Raw genomic sequence first — 24,362 nt, 5'->3', positions numbered from 1 at the left:
TTGTCCAGTGGCGCGCGCTTGCGTCACTATGTTGGCGCGGAATTCAAATAAAGAAGTCGATAGTTGTTGTTTCATATACTACTGCTCTCTGTCAGATTTATAGATTTCCTTATAATTTTTCGGTGAAAATTGCTTAAAATTTCGAAGATAATAAAAAAAATTTGTTTATAGAAAAGAAAAAATTTTAAAAAATGAAAAAATATTCGTAGCCGAAGGCGAAGAAACGGAAAGTGGCTACTAAATGTGTAAATAAAAGCAACAAAAGGACAGTAATTGAAAAAATTAAAAATTAAAAATATCGATGAAATTAATCATAGTCAACAAATTTTACGTTGCAATGAGCGCAAAGTTTCTGACCGTTTCCACACTCGAGGTGGACGGGAAGCAGACAGTCGGGGCATTTACGCCAGTAATTCCAATGAAAAGAGTCTTCCAATGGATTGGTGTCGTGCTCGAGAGGTGAGTCGGTCTGTATAAAATGTTACTAATAATGAATTATCATTATTCCAGGATTTTATCATTATTCCAGGAATTATCATTATTCCAGGGCATTTTCCAGGATATCTACGTGTTTTCGTGTCCTCTCTTCCTTATTCTTACTCTTCATCGCCAAAATTTATCAGGTATTTCATTATAAATGCGTTTTTCCTCCAGGCGGACCGCTAGTGTTAGCTGAGCCTCGTTCTGACCAGCTAACCTTTCTGTCTGCTTTCGGAGGTTAACTTCGCACTCTTTTTTTCTCTTTCATGAATGCTTTTCGGCTTCCCTTTCTCCTTTTGATCTAAAGTGTGTTACAGATTTCATTTTTCGACTCTCAACCGTGAATTTCTTCGACACCTTCAGTTTTTAAACCACTTCCACATATTTTCAATAAAAGATGTTTTTTCTATTCTCCTCCATTTCATTTCTGTAAAAAATTCAATTCTTGACACAAAAATTCAATCTAAATCTTTATTTATTCGATTTTTTAAAATTATCACATATTTTAAATCAACAATTATCTTTCTTTTCCTTCTTTCATCGCTTTTCCTCCGCTCTTCTGAAAATTTCTTTATTTGAATTCCGCGCCAACATAGTGACGCAAGCGCGCGCCACTGGACAAGTATCAAAAAGATTCGGCTATATACGCCGCAGTCTTTAAAATTCTTCCTTCCTTATCTATCTCGGCTTCTCCTTGATCTTGAATTCTGAAATAGCTTTATGAGGGTAATTATGAAGTTTCACTAACATTTTCAGATATTGAAGATTCATCGGTGTACTCGTGGCAAACAATATTACAAGTTTTGTCTGATCATCAAGCGTCTCCGTCTTCCAAATATTTGGAGCAAGTTTTTGACTGAATAATTTTCGTAACGTATCAACCTTTCGATGCGTTTCACATCTCGTTTTGTATTCTTTCCACAATAAACTCATTTGCACCGGGAATTCGACATTTTTCGTATAATCCGCAAGAAATGTCATCATTCGATCGGTTTCAACATTTATTGGGCACTTTGTGTTTTTACGATTCGGTGACATTGTTCGAATTCCTAATCTCGGTAAGATGAAAAATTAATTGAAAAAGTGATGAACGAAAATTTAAATTTCTCGGAAAACATTGCTCGTCGCGCCTTCAAGTCGACCGAGTTTCACCTTTTTCGTTGCGAGACCTTCAGTTTTTTTCCGAAAAATTTGGAAATTATTGAATTCGGGTTAATCATTATAATCTTTATAAAATCAATCATAAGGATCATTATCAGAAAACAGGGAATGAACGTTGCATGCTTAACCAAAATTTTCAGGTTATTTCAAAGCCTAAGTTGGTAAAAATATATTATTTGCAAGGGCACACAATCTTTTTGAAATTAATTGTACACTCAAGACTGCTAAAAAAGAGTTTTTTGTGTGGTATTGATTCTCAGCTCGATCCAAGTATTGAAAAAAGCTGAAGTGTTAATACTTTCACATAGTTTGTTAAATATGACGAATATAAGGATTCCTTATGCAACTTTGCTGGTATCTGTGTAAATAAAAATAGATCCAGGGAAACATCTTGCTCGAGGTGTACACTTGCTGATGGGTACAACAATTTCAGGAAGGACTTTCCGAAGGCACCTTTACGATTTATTCTCTAGGAATGGATGTTTTGAAAATTCAAGAAGTACACCAAAATATGTCTCATTTCATAAGTTCCAATCAAGAACAGAGCAACTATTTGTTAAATGTTTTTCGAAGTCATCAACGAAAGAGGTGTTATAAAACGAATTCAAGTTAGATGTGGAAACCGTGTAAAATAATAATGTTTTTCTTGGTAATGTATTGTTCATCCAGTAATTCCGGAATCGAATTCATGGCAAATATCGGAACAAAACGATCTAACTAAAAAAAATCATGTTTTGATCTGGTTTAATCCTCCACCGGTCATCATGATCCGTTTCTCTTTTCATTTGGTCATCAGAGTCATCATAATCGTCTATTCATCTTCTGAAATGGTTTGTGCTGAATTCGAGTATTCTATCAATGGATATCTCATTAAATGCTCAGGATTTCTTCCTCCTAATTTTGATAATGTAAGTTTACGAGTGCACGAACAATGAAAAAAGAAAACAAAAAGAGTCGTTTAAAAAACCAAAAAATATCCATAAAATGATGACGGTTCCGTGCGAACTTCGCATTGTTTTTTGGCTTGCATCACTCTTTTCCGCCGAGGCAGCCACACCGTTTTATCGATTTCCTTTATTTTCTTTTCGAAAAAATCCCGGAAACTAGAATATTATTCTTTGAAATCTTGAGTTTATTCTGTTGTTTTGATGTTTAATTGCATGTTTCAACACCCTTGCAGTAAGCTGGCCACTTTGAAGTTGATAAAACCAAGTTAAAGAGAAAAGTTTATTGTCTAAATACTTTCATACAGCAAATCTAGATATCTGAAAGCTTAGATTAGTCAATGTAGTTTGATCATGTAACTGATAAGTTTTTTTTTTCATTTTTCAATCTAGTACCGTAACCTGTCCTTTCCAAAACGTCACAACCATTCTTCTCAATTTTTGTGCAGGTCAGCTACAGTAGGAATGTACATGAGACCACAGTAAACCTGATAAAAACGGCTCCGCGACAATTCACAACTGCGACATTTCGCAACTGCGACATTCCGCAACTCACGTAGGTTTCGCAACTGCGACACTTCGCAACTGCGACATTTCGCAACTAGTCATTTCGCAACTGCGACGTTTCGCAACTACGACATTTCGCAACCACGACGTTTCGCAACCACTGGGCATTTGCATATTTGGGTCAGCTAAAAATGTTGAGTGTACCAAAGTGCTTGGGAACATATTTGAAAATAATTAAATAGAAGAAAAAGTTATCTGACCCACTTTTAGACAAAACTAGGTTAAACTTTTGCTAGTTTAATGGTTGCGAAACGTCGTGGTTGCGAAATGTCCTAGTTGCGAAACGTCGCAGTTGCGAAATGACTAGTTGCGAAATGTCGCAGTTGCGAAGTGTCGCAGTTGCGAAACCTACGTTAGTTGTGGAATGTCGCAGTTGCGAAATGTCGCAGTTGTGAATTGTCGCGGAGCCATAAAAACAGGCAAATACTCATTTACTACCTACTCATTTACTACCAATTGCTCATTTACTACCTTACTCATTTACTACTTCAACTCATTTACTACCATTTACTCATTTACTACCGTTTGCTCATTTACTACTTTTACTCTTTTACTACCGTACTGCTCATTTACTACTTCACTTTTCACCATTCTCTTAGGCTTAGGTTTCTTAGAAATTCGGAAAACAATTGACAGATACGATGAATAACCGTTTTCGTCATTTTTTTCCGAATTTCTAAGAAACCTAAGCCTAAGAGAATGGTGAAAAGTGAAGTAGTAAATGAGCAGTACGGTAGTAAAAGAGTAAAAGTAGTAAATGAGCAAACGGTAGTAAATGAGTAAATGTTAGTAAAAGAGTAATGGGAGTAATTGAGTAAGGTAGTAAATGAGCAATTGGTAGTAAATGAGCAGGTAGTAAATGAGTATTTGCCATAAAAACAACTATTCATATTTAAAAAGGAGAGTAGGAAATGAATGCATGACATTTGGTTGTATTATCAATCTATAAAACTACTAAATTTTAAGGCTTCCATCGAGTTGATCAAACTTTAGAACTTTAAAAAAACCAAAGAAATGTTAGTTTTGAAAAGTCGTTATTTCTTTGTTTCACACATCATCTTCCTCTTCTTTTTTTTCCGTTTTTTTTTCTTTTTCTTCACACATTTTCTAACCTTTTTCATGTCTAAACTCTCTTAATTCTTTATACACTCTAAATCAGTTTTTCTCGTTGTGCACCACACAATTTTTATCAGATTTATGCGAGAAACAAAAGCCTTTCGCGGCTTTGCCGCTGCTCTCCCAAATCCGGTCTTCTTCTTTTTTCTTCCTTTCCTTGCGTATCGGATTTCACAAACATTCAGTTTGTCACTTGACGATGTCAATATTACTAGCATGTTGGCCGTCGTTATTCATATTTTTATTTTGTATATCTGGAAAATATTTGTAGAACTTTTTCTGATTTCAGGAAACGACAGAAACGAAAAAGGGGAAGAAGACGATGAATAACCAACAAGCTGCTATCGCATCTGCCAGAAGTCGAGTGAGTTTTTCATAGATGGAAGGTTCAGTATATGTTGTGTTTGTGATAGGTACTTCATACCAACTTCATATTCGTAAAACAACTTACTTATGCTCGTGTTCAAAAAACTGATAACCAAATTGTTACTTTATCCCAAAGATTAAGTAAGAGGTCTGAAACGAATGAACGAACCTATGCTTGAGGATTCGCTGAACTCAAGAAGACGCATAGTTCTGGTCAACCCAAAGTATAACGCGCGGCATTCTCAATTGGAGAAATGAGAAAAAGAATTATAATCCCTCCTTAACTTTGAATCCATCTTATACCATCGGTCATTGACGACGTTTTTATTCTCTCCGTTGTGAAGAGCGACAAGGATGATCTGAAATATAAAGCAAATCAAAAAAACGTACCGTATCCCAATGCCTTCCTTCAACAGAATCTTCTACAGTAAGAAGTGTTTCTTCACTCGTTTTCGCGAGTAACGGAATGGTCCCTCATGAATAACTTTCTTGGTTGTTTGGATGTCTCTACCGTTTCATTTCTGATATCGTTGTATCATAATTTTAGAAACCATCCATTATCCCGAATGTATCGGGACATTCCGACGCCGTTCGAGATTTTAGTGATACTGCAAAATAGGATATTGGACATAGTTGTCAAGGCCCGGGCCGGTAGAAAATTTTCAAGGCCCGGCCCGGCCCGAAGGCCCGGCTTCAAAAAACGACCCTTTTTTTCCAATTTTTTTTTCCAATTTTTTTCAATTTTTCATCGGAAATGTGACCATTTTTGACTATTTTTCAGAATTTCTTCTAATTCTGACTGATAGTCGAAAATGTGACTTTTTCGCAAAAAAATTCAAAAAATTTGAAAAAATTTGAAAATTTGACTTTCGCGCCAATTTGCCCGGGCCTTCGGGCCGGGCCCTGATTTCGCCGACAAGGCCCGGCCCGGCCCGGCCCGGGCCGGGCCTTGACAACTATGATATTGGAAGACAATTTCTGCTCTAAATGAAATCCCCAGTCTTCACTATCCATTCCGACGGGAATAAAGGTGTTGGAATGTCTGAAAGATTCAGCAGATCAAACACCTAACATACCGTATTTCCCATAGATTTTCAATTTTTTCATATTTTTTCTTCGTTCCCATCATTTCCGTTTCTCGAACCGATCGAACAGTTTTACGAGCTCGGGAACCGGGGGCGTTTATACATGCATCCTCCTCCTTCTTCTGTGCAATTCCAGCCCTCTCTTTATCTATCGTTTTATGGTTTTATCGTCATCGGGAAACGAATCGAAACGGACAGTTCGCTTCCATTCTTTTCCATTTCTTCCTCACAAGACACCCCGTCGACTATATTCCTCTGAATATTCTTCTCTGAAATGACTAAAAAGGAGAAGGATAGTGAATCATTGACACCTTCGACCGAGAAGGTTGAGAAGAAAGAAAAGGAGAAGGTTCATCAGAAGTTGAAGGCTAAAGTCAAGAAGTTTAGAAAGTCTAAATCGGTTTCTGGATCTTCTCCAGATGACTGTGATTGTGAGCCATGCAAGCAGAATAAAAAGGTGAGACTATTAAGGTTTTGAGATATAGATGCTGTCAACTGAGCCTGATGAGTTTGTTTCCAGACCATTGGCTATTCAGACACCTCTTTGAAGTTATTATCATCTAGATTTCTGTTAGTTCTACTGTTTTATTCCTCTGAATTCATCTCCTTCTTCGTTTATTAGTAGACATCAGTAGGATCCATCAACGCATCGGATTAGGTTTCACTGAAAATGTTCTGCTAATTTCGTCAATATTTGGACTTATTGAACCCAGTGAGAATTTTACATTGATCGAAGTATTTTCTTGTTTGTATGGTACTGTAGCTGTTTGACATACCAATCCTCAAGTTTATAGATACCGTTCAAATCACTGAAATACATTCTTCTTCCCTTTCGCCACGTCAGCTTCAGACCTTCTCGATCATGAGTATCCCATCATTAACCAGTCAACCTCTCCCTTCTTTTTTCCTTTTTCTCTTCCCTCGACTAACTTTTCTGCATCTTTTTGACGAGACTGAGAATACATTTATCCATTTTTTAGTATAACATATATCCCAACTTTGCGTCACTTGAAAAACACTTTAGATATGTACAACTCTCCGAAATGTTAGGTTATTTCTCGTTTTTCATAGTTTGTAGATTTTCAATGATGTGATTTTAGTAATGAGAATGCCAAATGTTAGATAGGAGTGGGGTTTAGAAAAATGAAGAATTAAGAACATCTTTGAAAATGTTCACCTTTTTCTGTGTACTTGGTTTTTGATAGTTTCAATTCAAATTTAAATAGCTGTTCACCTTATTCACTAGAAAGTTTTGGAGATATTGAGAAATTATCTGAATTTGGATAATATAATTGAAATTGATTGAGATTATAGTATCAGCACTTTACTTTTTCATTTTTCAATCCCTCTCACGTCTAATTCTAGTCTAGAAGCTGTCCAATTATCTAAAAGAAGACGAAGAACAAGAAAAGCAAGAAGGAAGAAGATGAATAGATGGAACTGAAAACTGAAAAAACGAGTGAGGTGCCCTATTAAATCGGTGCTCTCCATTCTAACAGAGAGGAGCATACACACACCCAAGAGAGCTCTTTTCTTCTTTTTTTCGGAGCTCACACACGCATACACTTCTTCTTCTCCTCAGAAGTGTATAGAATACGACGATGGCCAGTAGAAGAAGAAGAAGAAGAAGAAGCGGTTGTGATGTATGCATCGGCCGCGCGCCGTCGCGACGAGGAGTGTGCTCTTTTTCTGCATGCAAGAAGAGAGGGGAGCCAGTCAACCCACCCATCGATCCATTTGTGTTGAGCAGCACACTCACAGCTTCACACTGAGCTCCAAAAGAGCCCGAGAGAAGCCAGAGTATGCTTCTCTTCTTTTTTCTTCACGTCTTCTTCTTCTTCTTTTTTATTTTCTTCACCAGTTGTAGTCCAGTCGATTTTGCTTTTTTTTTCTCCAGAGAGACAGCTGATAAATTTGAAAGTGATAAGCAATTTTAATCATTTCTCTGTCTGCGTTTCGTCAACTCTCTAGGGAAATTAAAACTTGGAACGAAATTAAAAATCAAGTTTTTTTTCCTTTTTCCCTAGATGGAGAGATATTTTCTGTTAATCAACTACACAAACTTTGATACTTTGATATTTCTGATTATGAAACATAAATTATTTCAGATGGCGGCTGGTGGACAACCTCAAGGTGCTCAACCGGGACAACCCGATCAGAATTTTGATTACATGTTCAAGGTGAGTAAGGAACTCTTGGAAAGATGATTGTTATGAAATTTTTATGAGAAGAATACTTCAAGTTTCGAAATAGGTTGACCGGAAACACTTCAACTAAGAGAGCTATTTTTAAGAAAAACAGATGTATACGGGGTTTGAATAAAAATGTGCCAAATCGGTCAGATATACGGGGAAAAACGATTTTCATAGTTTTAGAAACCTATGAATATTATCGAAAATGATTTTAAAAAAGAGAAAAATATAAATATATCACTCGAAGTAGCAATGCTTGGAGACGCTTCAGAAGTGTAGTGAGTGGAGAAATCAAGCAGCTTGATACTCAAAGTGGGCGGAGTCTTGGAGTATAAATCTGTCACTCAAATTGTAGTTCTAAGACTTGAGATATGGATGATAAAAGTCTATTCGATGCAGATGTTCATCTTTTTTTAATCAACACACGAATTCGTCTTAGGAAAAGATTTTCAAATACTAAACTAATTTTTCCCAGAATCTCATAATTACTACTAATTCCAGTAGATTTTCCTTGTTCTCCTTCTCGCGTTTTCAAAAGATTCAGCAAACTTTCGATAGCATTTTCAGTGAGTATTCACACTAATAACAGTGTAAAAACCGATGTTTTCCCTCCTTCTGTTCAACTTCTTCCCCGTAATTTCCAGTCGAGTGCTCTCTTTTCTCGAATCTCTCTCAATTCTGAATACACACTCTTTCCGCAGGACTCTTTCTTTTTTGGCCCCAAAAAGAAAAAAGGAAATTCGTTGAAAAAACTTTCACTTTTCTTTTTTTGCCTATTCCGAAAGAAGGAAGAATCGATGTGGTGTCTCTGGGAGACTCTCTGGTTTCATATTTTATTTGACAAACCGCCGCTTTTCGTGGAAAGAGAAAAGAATTGGGAGAAGAAAAGAAAGATGAGAAGAGCCAATATATATTCCCTCTCTTTTCTGGCGGATTGCCAAAAAAAGGAGGATGAAGCACATAAAAGAAAACGAAGAAACAAAGTGATAAAATGGAGGAAAGAACATAGAAAATTCGAGTGTTAGCCAACACAAATATTAGGGAATTTCGGGAAAAATTCGAGTGAAATTTTAGAAAAGAAAGGGAAACTCGAATCTGGTATGAAATGCAGTTGAATCCAAATAGATTGACATGACAATAGTAACCAATGACTACTCTTCCAAATTCTTATTATATATTTTCAGCTTCTGATAATCGGAAATTCATCGGTCGGAAAGACATCATTCCTCTTCCGTTACTGTGATGATTCATTCACTTCTGCATTCGTCTCCACTGTTGGAATCGACTTCAAAGTGAAAACAGTCTTTAGAGGAGACAAACGTGTCAAACTTCAAATCTGGGATACCGCCGGACAAGAGAGGTACCGTACCATCACCACCGCCTACTATCGCGGAGCAATGGGATTCATTTTGATGTATGACATCACCAATGAGGAATCATTCAACAGTGTACAAGATTGGTGAGTATTCTGATATTTTCTAAGAGAATCAATTCTTTTGAAGGTGCACTCAAATCAAAACGTATTCTTGGGAAAACGCTCAAGTCGTTTTGGTTGGAAACAAATGTGATATGGATTCGGAGCGAGTTGTTTCAATGGATCGAGGACGTCAATTGGCTGATCAACTCGGATTGGAATTCTTCGAAACATCGGCCAAAGAGAACATCAATGTGAAGGCTGTTTTCGAGAAACTCGTCGAGATCATTTGTGATAAAATGGCAGAAAGTTTGGATAAGGTAAGATCGAGTTACTCATTTTTCAATCAATAAAATATTTGAATTCAGGATCCACAACAAGCACCGAAAGGACAAAAACTCGAGGCCAACCCGACTCAAAAGCCAGCTCAACAGCAATGCAATTGCTAGATTTCTTCTTCAACTGACCATCAAAAAAATTTAAATTTTAAAAAATTCCGAATGCAATAATTATAACTTTCTGAAAGCGCGTAGCTCACAATCCCCATTTTTCTCTTGTCAATCCCATCTAGGCACCTGATATTTCAAAAAAAAAGATTTATTTTCAGTAAAGTAACTCTAGGGCGTAGTTGGTTTGTATCTCTTTTCTTAAAATCGTTTTCTGTCACTTATGAATTTTATTTCTATTTCTATTTCAGCGCTAATTCTCGTCTCTAATTTATTCTATCATCCATTGTAAAAACTCTCCCTTTTCAACACTTCCAAACTTTTCAAGAGCTGTGTTTTTTAGTTATTCTCTTAGTCGCCTAATTATTATTTCCCAGTAATTTTCTCCCCGTTTCTATTGAAAACATCCACCCGCTGATCGATTTTTGGAGAAAATATTAATTTATCGAGACAAAATAAATTATTGATACAGATTTTGATGATTATTGATGTTACACGCGTTTTTCGGGGTAAAAATGTGTTCGGATTGAAGTAGAAATGGTTCAAAACCAATGCTGTGAGTAGAGGGAAGAAGTGATCGAGCGAAGAGTTCCAGAGGTCTGAAATTCCAGAAATGGCAAGAAGATTCATGAATTCATTCTTACTGTTTGATGTCAACATTAAAATGCCGCAACAGATCCAGAAGAGGTGGTTTGTGAGAATGGATTGCCATCGGAACACTGAAACTCACACATCAGATAAGTATTCATTTGAATTCATTATTATGTTCACCTTGCAATTATTAGTTTATCCGGTAAATCGAACTTTTCCGAACTTTTTCGTTTTTTCGCGAAAACTAACGTTTCATATGGAACCTTGTGTCTGATATTATCAAAATCATAAACTGGTTCTCCTTCTTTTGTCACTTTCAACCATTTCCATGTGGCAATCAATTCCATATCCCACTGTTTGAATCGTTCATTCATTTCGTTCTCGACTCCCTTCCGATTAGTTATCCAGAATATTATTAGACTATCATCTGTTGTAAAACTGGGAAGATGAAGATTATCCAGAACTTGTTCGTCCATTTTGTATCTGAAATTTTCAAATTTACGATAAATAAATGAGAAGGTGACTCACGTTTTCTTTCGTTTCACAGATAAACTGAACCATGGTGGATCAGCAATCACTAGATCAAAGAGTACTTCTGAAGTATTCTCGTATTTATTATTTAGATCTTCTTACTCTACTCACCGTTCAAAACAGAATACTGCTCAACGTCCGTGACATCACCAACATGAAATGTGGCACCTGGTGGTATATAAAACTTATGATTTTCTGAATCTTCAATGATTCCTGGACTATTTTCAGAGCATGATATCCAATTGCTTATTATGCCATTACACATTAAATTATCCATTCGCTCTATGCTCTCGAACTCAATTACTTGTGTAGATGCCATACGTTTTGGAGGAGTTTTTACAAGAAGAGCTCTGAAATTCCCACAAACATTTTTCCCCTGTTACTTTACATTTTCTTACTTTTCTGCAGCACTTCTAGCATATTCATTGTTATCGTGAGAATCTAATTTTGTAAAATATCCAGATGATAACCCAATCTTTTGAATTTCAGATGCTATTCCTTGAATCCACGTGGTCTCTTCTGATTTCTCTTCTTTTCGCATTTTTCTTTTTCGGTTCGGAATTCCTCGTTTCTTCATTGCTTGGAACTGGGAATCCGGCATAAATTTGGAATTGATTTCATACAACTCCGAGCGTATTTCTACATTCAATTTTCCGAATATTTTATTGTAATATATCTGTTCATCTAGAATTGCGAATCCCTCTTCCACGTGAATTACAGACATCTGAAACTAGGCAATGATAAAAATCCGAGTCCAGTCGGTTTTAAAATATTTCTAAGACCTCACATTTGTGTTTAAAAGCTAACGTACAGAATAATTATATTCAAATAAGAAGTTTGTTTTTATTAAATTGTAAAGTGAGATCGAATCAAAGAATTTCAAAATTATGCATTAAATGACGTTTCTACTTTGGGATTTTTTCACAACGCGCGAAATGAAATGACTACAGGGAGTGTTCACAAAAAATTAGATGATTACAAATGAAATGAATTTTTAAAAGTTATGGGCATAAATTTTTTCTTTTCAGTGATGATCTCCAATCATTGACTTGATGACGACAAATATTCCTATTCCAGCTGCTACAAAAAGCGATTTAACTAATGAAAGCCAATGGGATGAGGCCGTTTTCGAATGTCCATGTGAGGTGTCGGCTATCACATTCTGAATAATAAAAAATATTAAGTCAGACAGAAATTTTATTTCGATAACTCACATGACTATGTCCATGACCGCCTTCTCCGTCATCCTCCGAGTGCAACTCCATTGGAAGCAATTCCACAAGTGCTACATGAACAAATGTTCCAGCTGCAAGACCTTCAAGCCAATATCGACCGATCCTCTGCCACATGTCATTTTCTATCCCATCGATCTACAAAGAAACTGGTTCATTCAATTTTCAAAACATAATAATACCATTGTGGCCAAAATCATTCCAGCTGGAATGGTTGCCGACAAAAAGATAGATGAAGTCCAAGCGTATTTTCTCGATGCATTGTGCTTAGCCAGCTGTACTCCGTAGGAAACACAGCAAAGAACTTCATGAAATAATACGGCAATGAGAATCTGCCAGAATGCGTTCGTATCGTTTTGAACACCAAGAGCAACTCCTTCGAAAAATGAGTGAACTGACATTCCGAGAAGTAGAAACCATACACGGATATTCATTGATCCACCAGGAGATGATCGACAATGACCGGAAGAAGAAGACGCACGGTGATGAGGGCTTGTATTCTATATTAATTTAAGATTATTACAAGAATTCCCATCTGCTGAAGTACCGCTCTGAAAACAATATCATCTGCATCATCATCAGTTGCTACTAGAGGAACATGATCTTCTCCTTCTTCTTCCTGAAGTTATGAACATCTTCAAGATTATAAATTTTTCGAGATCGCTTACATCGTGAAATTTGTTCATTTTCATTGATTCACCAGTTGCCAATGGACTGTGCCCTGAATGAGAATGCCCTCCTCCTATTGAGTGCCCAATTCCATGAATAACTTGCTCAGTAATGAGAATAATGAGAAATCCGATAATGACTAGTTGATCAGTAGATGGAATCCATCCATAACTATCAACTACAGTCTGATTCCCTCTTAAACCCATTTCTTGATGTCTGACGTGAGGAACAAGTCCCAGAAAACACGTGGCTATGAAAACACCGCACGAAGCACATCCGAGAAATGATATTGACGTTTTTGAAGCATTTCTGGAAGTATTTATTCAGAAATTTTTCGTACCTCGGAATATTTGTACTTACACACAGCATGTCCTCAAAAAAGTGTATGGTATGGATGTAGAGATCAGGAGTAGAATAAAAACGGCGAATGCCGATGTGGTCATGAACAAAAATTGCTCCATTGTTAGCGCATTATCTGATATTAGAAGAAACCTAGCCATGACCGGTATTGTATATTGTTAGGACACTCAAATAAAGCATGATCGGTTAGAAACGATTTGGAGCATAGTTCCTTGAAAGTTCCATATACCAAACTGAAAATTTATCAAAGAAATTCAAGAGATAAAATTAGAAAATCAACAATGGAAGAAATGGAATTGAATAATAAAATTTGATAACAAAAAACTCAACAAAGTTGTAACAATGATGTATAAATCTTCTACGCATGTTTAGCGTCTTCCACGGCCTCCTCGTCCACCACGTCCACCGCGACCACCTCCACGGCCTCCGAAACCACCTCGCGGTGCTCCAAAGAGGTCGTTGAAGCTAAAAGTTTATCAAATAAGAATGGAACTGAACAAGAATTATTTTACCTTTCTTTGTTGTTTCTCTTCATTCCTTTCTTCTTTCCACCATAACCGAACTGGTCCGACTTCAGTTTTCTCTTCAACTCTCCCGCGTTTCTCATGGAGCCACCTCTACCAGCACCTCTACCAGCACCTCTACCAGAGCTTCTGTCATCTCGACGATCTCCGTAGGCTCCAGATGGCCCATCATCATCTTGGTCGAGACCGTGTCTCTTGACATTGTTCAGCATATCTTCCAGCTGTTGCTTCATTCCCTTCTTATGTTTTTTAACAGCTTCGGCTAACTTCTTTTTCTCTGTATTCTTAGCAGCAATGGCTTCCTGAAACGGTTGTGATTTAAAAAAACAAAGAAAATCATATTGAAAAAAAAAAATCTGTTTTGCTTTTTTCATACGAGATTCCTGAAAAAATTATTAACCTTTTGCACTTTAACCGCGAATTTTTTCTCTTCTCGAATACGACGGAATGCCTCTTGTCGTTCTTTCATTTCTTGAATTCCAAGAAGCCTCTTGCGAACTTTTTGCATATGGCTGTCACTCTTTGCCATTTCAGCGTAATAGTCAGTTGGCCGGAGAACTTTGATGCCAAGATTTAGAAGTCGTGGGTAGGCAATTTGAACAGCTTTTTCAGCTTGCTTGTAACTACAAAATTAAATTAGTTGGTATCGTAAAGAGTAAGAAAAATGCAACTCACAAGTTAAGCTCTCTTTGGAAATCATCGTTTTCCACTTTTTTGTCCATTTCAGCATGTGGTGTTACTACTTCCAATGTCTCAACCCATGGAAGAGATTTTGTTATTTCAGCCAACTTTTCTTTCATTTCGGAGCTTTTGTTGATGATCGGACGCTTCTTTGCCACTTGAATGTTTAATCCATCTTTAAGAAGCCCAGCTGCGAAAGCGGCTTGGAGCTGAAATACAAAACTATAGATGTAACCCAACTAACAGACGTATACAAAGGTCTTACAGTGTTTTTAAATTTCACATATAAAAACCTCTCAGTTTACAATACATAGCCATCAAGTCTGTTTTCTGGAGCTTAAAAAATATGTAACTAAGCATTATTCACCTCTTTCTCATCATCATCTTCTCCATCCGATTCCGTTCCATCAACTTCCATTCCATTTAACGGCTTTTCCCATGTTTTCTCCTCGATTGCGTTGTCAAAATCAAAGTCAGATCCATCGGAATCACTCTGAAAAATTGATCATGATACAAAGCATTCGAAACAAATATTACCTCCGGTTCAGGTTGGCGACTTCTCGAATTGGCCGCGAGGCGCTTAGCGAGACTGTTCATTTTACGCACCATCTGAAATTGTATTTTTCCGCTGAATCAAAAAGGATAGTGAGATGAAGTAACAAGAGATATGAAACTTGAGGAAACGATTAGAACAACGAAATTGACGAAGGATGAAAACGATGGTTAAATGTTGAAAACTACACGGGAAAACTGTTGCAAAGATTTTCGATACGCATGAAAGCCTACCGGTACACACACATGAATCAGTTTGCATTATGCTATTCAAGTCTATCGACTGATAAGAGTCTGCGTGCAGTTTTATGCGTGCCATGACTCAGCCTTTTCCATTTTGTACAGTCAAAAATTACTTTTTCTCAGACGGTTCCACCAAAAATGAAAGGAACATTTGATAGAACGCCAACGGTTTCGACAATAGAAAGTTTTGGAACGTAAGTCAAATATTTAAATATTATGCTTATTTTAAAACTCTTTTCAGGGAAATGCCAAATGAACACTATCGATATTACAAGGAAAAACTTATTTGCGGTATTCCGGGACCAATTTTTCTGTGTTCTGCACTGATTTTGATATGTTTTCTAATACTTCTCGGCATATTGGCAATAATTATTTTTGTAATTCTACATCGTGAGGTTTGTCATGAAAAAAAAAATCGATGTATTTTTGCAGACACTTTGTGAACGATTTTATCATGGAAACCATGGATTTTCAACGGCCAAACATTACGATTGCTTTGAGCCTAAAGTATTTGCTTTGATAATAACTAACGCACGGAAAATTTTGTAAACTTAAAAATAAATAAAAAAGTAAAGTTTTTTTTAAACATAGAAACAAAACCTATCATTTTCCAGAATAAATGAGTCAGAAAGCGTGAATTCCTTCTTTAATTCGAAACAAACGTCAGCATTTGAACTGCCGCCCTCAATAAGATCGGTAGGGTGAACCGTGACGCGCCTCTCGCGACGCAACCGACGACACAAAACCTGAGTCTTTTTTTGAAAGCACAACCTCGCGCATTAATGATCTATTTTTATGAGTTAGTTAAGTATTTTTGTTTTGCTTTTTATTGATTGACTGTTCCGTTCTTTTTGTAATATTCTTCAAACTCACGGATCTTCTTGCATATTGGTTTTTAATTCGAAAATTTCAGGGCAGGTTAATCAAATCATGGCCTTTTTCAACCCACCCGCTGTCGCTCCTTATACTGACGAAGTTAATACCGGCTACAATGCTCGCATGCATTCAAAACTAGCGGAAAGAGAAGGATTTCATCTTGGAAATGGTTCTGATGAACCACGAACTTTGTGAGATTTATATAGCAGTGTATGACCTTCATCCTCTTTTTACAGATATGTTGGGAACCTTGATCCATCAGTCAGTGAAGACTTGATAGCTACATTATTCAATCAGATAGGCTCAGTTACGAAGACGAAAGTCATATTCGACGTAAGTTTTGTCTGAGGATCGGTACTCTCTAATCATTGCAGAAAACAATTGTATGCTCGCGGTACGTGTGATTTTCTCCGCTTTTATTTTCCTTTTTTATCTGTGATACTTTTGATTATGATTTTTCTAATTTAACAGGACTTGGGGTACCTGGCTACAGATGCACAAGGCAGCAATCAATCCACACCGACACTAAGACAGTGTATACCTTTTTCTTTTGATATTTAATATTTTTGACTTAGTGATGAGATAAAACCGCGTTTCCGAAATTCTAGGAAGATGAGAGAAAAGCTCCGAAATATTCACGGAAAATATTATATTTACAGGGTGCGAATGATCCATACGCGTTCGTTGAGTTCTTGGATCACAGTCAAGCTTCGCAAGCTCTACAAACAATGAACAAGAGACTTCTTCTTGATAGAGTAAGTTCACAGTTTTAAGAAAAGTAGAAAACGAGAAAGTTTTCAGGAAATGAAAGTAAATTGGGCAGTTGAGCCGGGACAACAACCATCGAAAGTAGATACCACGAGACATTTTCATGTGTTTGTCGGAGATCTTTCATCAGAAGTTGACAACCAGAAACTCCGTGAAGCTTTCCAACCATTTGGAGATGTCTCTGATGCTAAAGTTATTCGTGATACAAACACTACAAAATCTAAAGGTTACGGATTTGTCTCATATCCGAAGAGAGAGGAGGCTGAGCGCGCCATTGAACAGATGAACGGACAATGGCTCGGTAGAAGAACGATTCGTACCAATTGGGCTACAAGAAAGCCTGGAGATCAAGAAAAACCAACTCATTACAATGAGAAGTCGTATGACGAGATCTACAACCAAACATCAGGAGATAATACTTCAGTCTATGTTGGAAATATTGCTAATCTCTCAGGTTTGTTACTTTTGCATTACATTTTGTTAAATTTAGGTTGAAACTATTTTATATATCATCAAATTCGTATGAACCGGGTTTTTAACTGAAAACATTTCAGAAGATGAGATTCGTCAGGCTTTCGCCAGCTACGGTCGAATTTCGGAAGTTCGTATTTTCAAAATGCAAGGATATGCTTTTGTGAAATTTGACAACAAGGATGCGGCTGCGAAGGCCATCGTTCAGATGAACAATCAAGAAGTCGGGGGACAGCTCGTTCGTTGTAGCTGGGGAAAAACTGGCGACGTAAGTGTTCATTAATTTCTCTTAGTTTTTCAATTTTTTGTTTATAGACTGGAAAGGCAGCAGGAGGATCATATGGCTATGGTTATGGAGGTCCATCGGCTGGCGGGAACTCCCAATCCTATCAAGGTTATGGTGGAGGCGGATACGGTGCAGGTCATCAAGGAGGCCACGGCGGGTCGTCGCAGCAACAATCAAACGCTAATAATCAATACTGGCAATATTATGCACAGTATTATAATAACCCCCAGCTAATGCAACAATGGTCAAATTATTGGCAACAACAAGGAGGAGCTCCACAGCAACAGAATGCCGGAAGCCAACAATAGAATTTTTCTGAATTTCCAAATTTCTCTTCTTCGCATTCTAACAGTTCTCTATCTATATATGAGGTGATTTTCTATGTATTTCTTATAACAATTCTCTCCTGAAACAATCTGTTGATCTTTTATTAATCCACATACCATACTTTTCTTCTGTTTCTGCTTTCCTTACGTGTTCATTCCCCAATCCGCTCCCTACACTTCCATGCTTAATCAATATATTCTGATTCAAACACGAAACACAGAATTTTCACTGGTAGAGTATATTGTTTCCTTTTTTCTATTTTTTTATATGGCATGTTTTCTTCGGTCTTATTCCCGTTTTTAATAGCAAAATAATGAATGTGAGGGTTTCATAATCATAAATTCGCAAATTGTTTATTCCCAATCCTGGGTGGATGCTTTACACGTTTTTTTTGACAACGACTGGAACTCCAGCAGAGACAGTTTGCACAGGACAAAGGAAGAGTTAGTTCAAATCAGTTGACTAGAAAATGCAATAGAAAGTAGAAGAAGATCACGGCTTGAGAAGGGGATGAATCAATGGTGTCATATATAATTTTAATCAAGAGAGAGCAAGCAATTCCCTAAGTGGCCGATTCGTCAGTATCCACTTCAGTTATTGTACTTCGTGCTGAACTCATTGATCGACAACTTGGATGTTTATCGAAGAATGATGATTTCGATGGTTGTAGAAGGACTGTACTTATAAGTGTGACACAGAACGCTTCCATTACTGTAAAGAAATTCTTCCAATCTGAAAAATATCGCATTTTTAACTGATAATTCGAGAAATGGAACATACAGAAAGAAGTCTCAATGGCTGGAAGTACAGTACCACATCCAAATGCTCCGTATCTCGCGAGAAAATCGAAAACTGGTTGTTGTAGACCGAAAACCATAAAGAAGAAATCAAGAAGCCGGAAGACAACAATGTATCGGTACGGGACAAGTTCATCCTGAAATTAAGCAACTGAATAGAAATCTAAACGTGCAAAATAATACCATTCTGGAAACAGTTGTCACAAGCATATGAGTTCCATAAATTCCAGCCAGAAGAGATGGAAGAGTTATGAAGTCAAGTACTTTTAGAGGTCTGAAAAAAAGAACTTATGATTGAAATGGAAGATGATTGAAAGAAACTTACACGAGGCCTTGATCTTGATATTCAAAATAGATTATCAGTGATACGAGTGTAGCGAATAGTCTGACAATTGGGGCTTGTAGGACCATCAATTCACATAATCGAATCTTCTTTCTGGAAATAGAAACACACTTTATACATTCTTCAGAAGTTGTTTCAGTAGAAAAAACCACCTATTCTTCTCAACTCACCCTTCTAATCTCACTTTTGGAAGACATGGAAATAGACAACAGAACGGCGGTGTTGCAATTTCAACGAACTGTAATCGTTGCATCATTTTCGTCACGAGAGCATGATGTCCATCGAAAATGTGTAAAAGAAGACAGATGATGACCCAGAGAGCGAAAGAGAAGTAGAGAAACGAGAGTAGATGTGAAAGGAACCATACACGTGGCATATACATGGCAACGAGGGCGAGAATTGATACAAGCTGAAACATTGAGATTACTGTAGGTCGAATAGATTAATTACTTACCGGTGCAGTGCATGCCAAGAGAACAATCAGAAGACGTCTACTAGAATGTGTGATATAAAATGAGATATAGACAAGATGAAGAACTGCAAGGCATACTGTACCAACCGTCACTGCTGTTGCCACTGCTAATGAGGCTATGTATGTGGTTGTTAATGCTGAAAAAGATCAGAATTTAATCTGAGATTTCAGAAAATGGATACTTACATCTGAGGAAGTTTTTCGAATGAGGTACATCTTCGTGTGTTCCAGTGCAATTGAGTAGCGAGTCGGTTAGTAGTTTGACCAATGTCTCCCATGGTGATATTTCCAGCATTTTGAGTTATTGTTTAGTTGAGTTGCTCGCCGGTGATAGATTCTTGCGATTTTTCTAGTAATGTGAAACGATGAGAAAACGAATTTCAAATACAGCGAAATCTTTTTTTGAAAAAGAATGAAGAAGAGGAGGGTATCACGCGAAAGAAGGAAAAGAAAGAAGAAGAGAAACATATTTTATTTTCTTGAAACTCTTGCTTCTCCACTCTTTTTTTGTGAAACAGCTATCAAAAACATTCAAAACGTATCGGAAATCGAAAAAAACTGAACGAAGGAAAGAAGAAATGTTCTTTTACTTTTTTCAATTATTTATTCCATCTCTCATTTTTGATCTCCATTTATTACTTTTCAAAAAATGAGCGTGAGAATATATCTTTCTAGAGCTCCACTGTATTCGAAAACGAGAAGGAAATGTGTAAAATTTTGGAAAAAATAAGGGTGATAAAGAGAAATAGACGAGTCATCATAATTTCAGCATCAAGCATTCGGGGGGATTTTTGAGAGATTCCCACCTTCGAGAGATCATCCTCTTTTCCTCTTTTAAGTCTCTTTTGATATGAAGATGGATAGAGAAAACGTGGAAAATGAGAAATTTGGGTGCATTAAAATACGAGAAGAATTTAGTACTGAAATTAAAAATCTAGTAAAGCAACTTTCGAAAAATTGGAAACATTTAAAATTGAAATTGTTATCAAGATTTGTCTCTGTTATCATGATTTCCACTGAAACGGTCAGGGCTTCTCTAGAGAATATTTCAAGCACTGACTGAAATTCTGAGAGAGAAGTCCGAAAATTCTCTTTTTTAGTTCGAGAGATATTTTTGAGAAAAGAAAGTGAATGTGTCGTTTGAAATAACAAAAGTTTACACTCGAGTGAACACATTTAGTTGAATTCGAGATGATAGAATAAAACAAATTGAAATGAAAAACTACAGAGACTCGTGCCAACTCGAAATACCAACAACCTTTTAGTTTATCTTTCCACCTAATGGACCAAAAGCCGAACAGAAGGGAAATATTTGGGAGATTTTTTTATGGAAGGATGTTTGCGCAACTGCATGAGCCCACTTTTGCCCCGGCTGGTTGAATCTCTCTCGTTGAGTGAAAACGAACGAAAAAAAGAAGAAAAAAGAAGAGCCGAAAAGTTGTTTTGACGGACAAAAAGTGAAGAGGAGGGAGAAGAAAAAGAAGAAAAAGAAGACGAGCAATGCACAATTGCTACAGAAACAGAATAATTTAATTTTTAGATTTGATTCAGAAGAAGTGAATGAGTAAAACATGAATGACATCAATAAGAAGTTTGATCTTTCCTCTGACTCAATATTTCAGCTGGCTCTCCTTTTTTTTTAAATAAGAAAAACAGAAAGTTCCTCTAATAGTTCCAATTGATAATCGCTTTCTTATTGACAATAGAACTTTGGAATAGACCAAAGACAAGACAAAACACATGTTCCATTCCATTTAATCCTCTCAAAAGAAAAAAAACTCACCGAAGAAAATCTGTGTTCTCTTTTCTCTCTATTTCTTCCTTCCCCCTAACCACCTTGAGCCATGAAAAGTGGGCGGAGTCTTCTGATTTCTGAAATACCATCAAATGCACTTTTTGGGTTTTAAGAGGGAGGTCAAACGTAAAACGGTTTGTTTTGGTCACGAAGACAATCGGAAAAAGGAGAAAAGAGGAGGAGAAAGAGGAGGACTGGTCAGTTGAACCGACGAATTTTCTATTTGTTTTTGGTAACAAATCGGAGGAGAAACATAAGAAGAAATGAACGGAGATAGGGATGGTTTAGAATGAAAAAGGAATTTCTATCTGGGTGGAAACTTTTCACTATTTTTTTTCCATAATCTATCCCTAGATTCTCTTTTTTTTCTTTTTCCGGAGAACGTGAGAGTGTTTGACGCAAATTGGAAAGAGGCTATGAGCAAGCTTATTAAACATTTGAACTCAATTGTAACATCAAATTGAAAAATGAAAACTAGAAAGTATTTGAGAGTAGATTTTAGATGAAACGGAGGGAATACTGTAGCTACAAGAATTCTCTGTAATAAATCTGAAAAATAAAAACAAAACAGCTCAATTGTATAGTAATAAAACGTAGATTGTTCGAAAGCCTTTCGAATAACGTAAAATGAAAAAAAGGGAGATGAGAAAGGAAATTAATTGGATCTATCTCGCCCAATTTCCTTTATTCGTCGTCTTCATTCCGATATGAAAAAGAAAAAAGAGAACAAATACATGACCGAAAATCAATGAGAATTCGAGTACTTTTTCTATAGTTTTCATAAGAATCTGATTTCCCGAAGGACGTCTTCTTCATTTTATTCTTCTTTCTTCTCTTATTTTTTTATCGTTATTGACTGACAAATGAAAAATAGATGAGATGAGAAATCAATTGAACCGAAAATAGAGGAAACGAGAGATAGGTATGACTAGAATTAACATATTTCAGTACAGTCACAGTGCTGACTGATTTTTGAAATTTGAGTAGTACAATGAGTGTAGAGAAACCGGAAAATAGAAAAAAGAAAACTGGAAACTTTCGGGAAAACGGACATACATCATTCGGAAAGAGAGAGGAAAACGGGAAAGTGAAGAGCACTCAGAGCATTGGAAACGGTTGTCAGGTCATAAATGATTCGTCATGAAGAATTCGTTTCGAAGAAGAAATAAACAAAAAGTGAAGAGAGGGTACGGTAGCTATTTTGGATTCAAAGAAAAGCTTAGAATTTCAATTGAAAAGTCTGCAAAACGAAGCTGGTGGCTGGAACGAAGAACAATTTTTTTGTGGTTTGAAGACGCTTTCAGACAGAGAAATTGTTGTTTTAAATAAAAGGTTAACCCGCCACAATTATTATGAATACATTTCAGGAAATTCAGGCATGAGGAACTACAAGATTACAGTTTTTGTATTGAATTTTGTGGTGGATGACACAGGGAAAAGGCAATTCAATTGTTTTCTTAACGAAGATTAGCAGATGGAAAGTGAGGAAAAAATGGATTCAATAGAGGTGATGATTACCATAATTTTGCTTATCTTAACTAGAATTTCTTCAGTCAAATTGAATTGAAAGGAGGTAAGCTCGCGTTTAGAGAAAAAAATACCAAAAAACTGTTTTCCTCCTCACTAAAAACCACAAAAAAGAAACTATTGATAATCCTGATATTTGAATTGTCCTGGAAATCAATGATGTTTTTGTAAACAGTATAAAGTTCAGAGATGAACAAATATCTTGTTTGATTCGAAAATAGATCAAAAAAGAAGAGAAAAATTAACATACTCTGTGAAAGAAACGCAGCTGCAAATGTCGTTAACCTGTGAAACATTGAAGAAGTTTGTTGGGGGGGAGAAATGAAGTGTTCGATTCGAAAACTTGAATCAAAAAGTGGAAAAAAGAAGCATGAAGAACGAAGTTTACAGCCAATTGAAGCGAATGGTATGTTGTGACGTAACAGATAAAATGAAGGGAAAAAACAGTACGTAATCGGATGCCAAGAGACAATTTCCTTTTGGAGAAGTATCTGAGGAGAGAGAAAACAAAAGAAAGGAAAAGAAGAATGAATAGATGATGAGTTATTCTTGGAAAAGAAGGAATAAAGAAGGTCCGAAACAAGAGAAAAAGAGATAAAAAGACAAAGAGGAAGGTCAAGGAAAGAAGAGAAAGAGAGGTTGGATTATGTAAAGTATTTCTTCTTTTTTCTCTTCTTTTCTGTCAATTTCACACTCCCGATTCACAATTTGTATTTTTTCTGTGAAGAGCCCTTCACTCTTTTTCCACTCAACAACTTCCTACAGTTATAATAAAAGAAGAGTAGAGATTCATGAAAAGATAGACATAGACGAAAAAGAAGAGAATTGACCATCGGTCATTTCTCTCGATTACACAACAAAAAGCGGAGAAAATAGAGGAAAATCGGAGAGAATCGGATAGAAAAAGGGACAAAATGATTGAATGAAGCATCTCTCATCCCACGCAGTGACTATGTTAATTAGCTTCTTTCGTGAAATGAAGGGAAAATGAATGAGAGGATTTTGAATAATGAGAAATATGGGAAACGAGGGACCTTGGATTTAGAATTTAGAATATCAGAAACAAATTCCAAATTGTTGCAAGATTCGAATAAATGTTCGCAAAATTTCGAAATAGATTTCTTTATCGAGAGAATTCCGATTTCGACGGAACTGTATTGGACGACGTCTCAAGATCTTTTGTCAGAGTAACTTAGGCGGTTTGCGAGCATCAAGTCACTGTTTGACTGAAAAGTGTCAAGTTATTATAAAAGCCAAGTTGATAGTAGATTCCATCAGTCTTGTTTTTTCAGACAGAGATTTAGTGAAGTGTGATATTCTCGAAATGTTCGAACTAGCTACAGAATTCAATGCTCGTGGGGAAAGAATTGAGGATTAGTGAACCGGAAACACTTCAAAAAGAAAGAAATTGAATGATAATTAGTCAGCACTTCTAAAGTTCAAGAGTTTATGATCAGGTTCGGGGATTTGGAAGAATAGAAATATATTCGAACATTCTAAAAACATAATCACCAGATCATTTGTTAATTTCAGAATTTGCGAATAG

General features: G+C 36.5%; 8 protein-coding genes across 8 annotated transcripts; 3 read left to right on the top strand and 5 right to left on the bottom strand.

Annotated features, from left to right (window-relative positions):
- Positions 1 to 337: 337 nt before the first annotated feature.
- GCK72_006108 (uncharacterized protein) lies at positions 338 to 5,253 on the top strand (the record flags this gene model as incomplete). The annotated part of the gene is made up of 5 exons (XM_053725477.1): positions 338 to 459; positions 511 to 623; positions 2,311 to 2,549; positions 4,558 to 4,632; positions 5,182 to 5,253. 5 exons carry the CDS (start codon positions 338 to 340, stop codon positions 5,251 to 5,253), a joined length of 621 nt encoding a protein of 206 aa, XP_053589671.1.
- GCK72_006109 (uncharacterized protein) lies at positions 1,159 to 1,518 on the bottom strand (the record flags this gene model as incomplete). The annotated part of the gene is made up of 1 exon (XM_053725478.1): positions 1,159 to 1,518. One exon carries the CDS (start codon positions 1,516 to 1,518, stop codon positions 1,159 to 1,161), a length of 360 nt encoding a protein of 119 aa, XP_053589672.1.
- Positions 5,254 to 5,993: 740 nt separating the features above from the next.
- On the top strand, positions 5,994 to 9,774 carry GCK72_006107 (uncharacterized protein; the record flags this gene model as incomplete). The annotated part of the gene is made up of 5 exons (XM_003108989.2): positions 5,994 to 6,176; positions 7,828 to 7,899; positions 9,096 to 9,370; positions 9,414 to 9,645; positions 9,694 to 9,774. 5 exons carry the CDS (start codon positions 5,994 to 5,996, stop codon positions 9,772 to 9,774), a joined length of 843 nt encoding a protein of 280 aa, XP_003109037.1.
- Positions 9,775 to 10,231: 457 nt separating this feature from the next.
- On the bottom strand, positions 10,232 to 11,617 carry GCK72_006106 (uncharacterized protein; the record flags this gene model as incomplete). Its single annotated transcript, XM_003108765.2, has 6 exons — positions 10,232 to 10,370; positions 10,416 to 10,490; positions 10,543 to 10,845; positions 10,891 to 10,957; positions 11,005 to 11,243; positions 11,292 to 11,617. 6 exons carry the CDS (start codon positions 11,615 to 11,617, stop codon positions 10,232 to 10,234), a joined length of 1,149 nt encoding a protein of 382 aa, XP_003108813.2.
- Positions 11,618 to 11,917: 300 nt separating this feature from the next.
- GCK72_006105 (uncharacterized protein) lies at positions 11,918 to 13,294 on the bottom strand (the record flags this gene model as incomplete). Its single annotated transcript, XM_003108976.2, has 6 exons — positions 11,918 to 12,055; positions 12,108 to 12,263; positions 12,308 to 12,625; positions 12,673 to 12,744; positions 12,794 to 13,103; positions 13,155 to 13,294. 6 exons carry the CDS (start codon positions 13,292 to 13,294, stop codon positions 11,918 to 11,920), a joined length of 1,134 nt encoding a protein of 377 aa, XP_003109024.1.
- Positions 13,295 to 13,522: 228 nt separating this feature from the next.
- Positions 13,523 to 14,968, bottom strand: GCK72_006104 (uncharacterized protein; the record flags this gene model as incomplete). The annotated part of the gene is made up of 6 exons (XM_003108819.1): positions 13,523 to 13,619; positions 13,667 to 13,980; positions 14,079 to 14,301; positions 14,354 to 14,568; positions 14,727 to 14,852; positions 14,897 to 14,968. 6 exons carry the CDS (start codon positions 14,966 to 14,968, stop codon positions 13,523 to 13,525), a joined length of 1,047 nt encoding a protein of 348 aa, XP_003108867.1.
- Positions 14,969 to 16,084: 1,116 nt separating this feature from the next.
- On the top strand, positions 16,085 to 17,863 carry GCK72_006103 (uncharacterized protein; the record flags this gene model as incomplete). Its single annotated transcript, XM_003108821.2, has 6 exons — positions 16,085 to 16,221; positions 16,267 to 16,363; positions 16,690 to 16,785; positions 16,832 to 17,252; positions 17,353 to 17,537; positions 17,585 to 17,863. 6 exons carry the CDS (start codon positions 16,085 to 16,087, stop codon positions 17,861 to 17,863), a joined length of 1,215 nt encoding a protein of 404 aa, XP_003108869.2.
- A 581-nt stretch (positions 17,864 to 18,444) lies between these two features.
- GCK72_006102 (uncharacterized protein) lies at positions 18,445 to 19,789 on the bottom strand (the record flags this gene model as incomplete). Its single annotated transcript, XM_053725476.1, has 7 exons — positions 18,445 to 18,614; positions 18,663 to 18,816; positions 18,863 to 18,953; positions 19,005 to 19,115; positions 19,193 to 19,431; positions 19,477 to 19,631; positions 19,681 to 19,789. The coding sequence occupies 7 exons, from the start codon at positions 19,787 to 19,789 to the stop codon at positions 18,445 to 18,447; spliced, it is 1,029 nt and encodes a 342-aa protein (XP_053589670.1).
- Between the last annotated feature and the right edge of the window lie 4,573 nt (positions 19,790 to 24,362).

The sequence above is a fragment of the Caenorhabditis remanei genome, chromosome II (assembly GCF_010183535.1).
Source record: "Caenorhabditis remanei strain PX506 chromosome II, whole genome shotgun sequence".
NCBI lineage: Eukaryota > Metazoa > Nematoda > Chromadorea > Rhabditida > Rhabditidae > Caenorhabditis > Caenorhabditis remanei.
The sequence above is the reverse complement of the archived record's forward strand: the minus strand, read 5'-3'. Positions and strand labels throughout refer to the sequence as shown.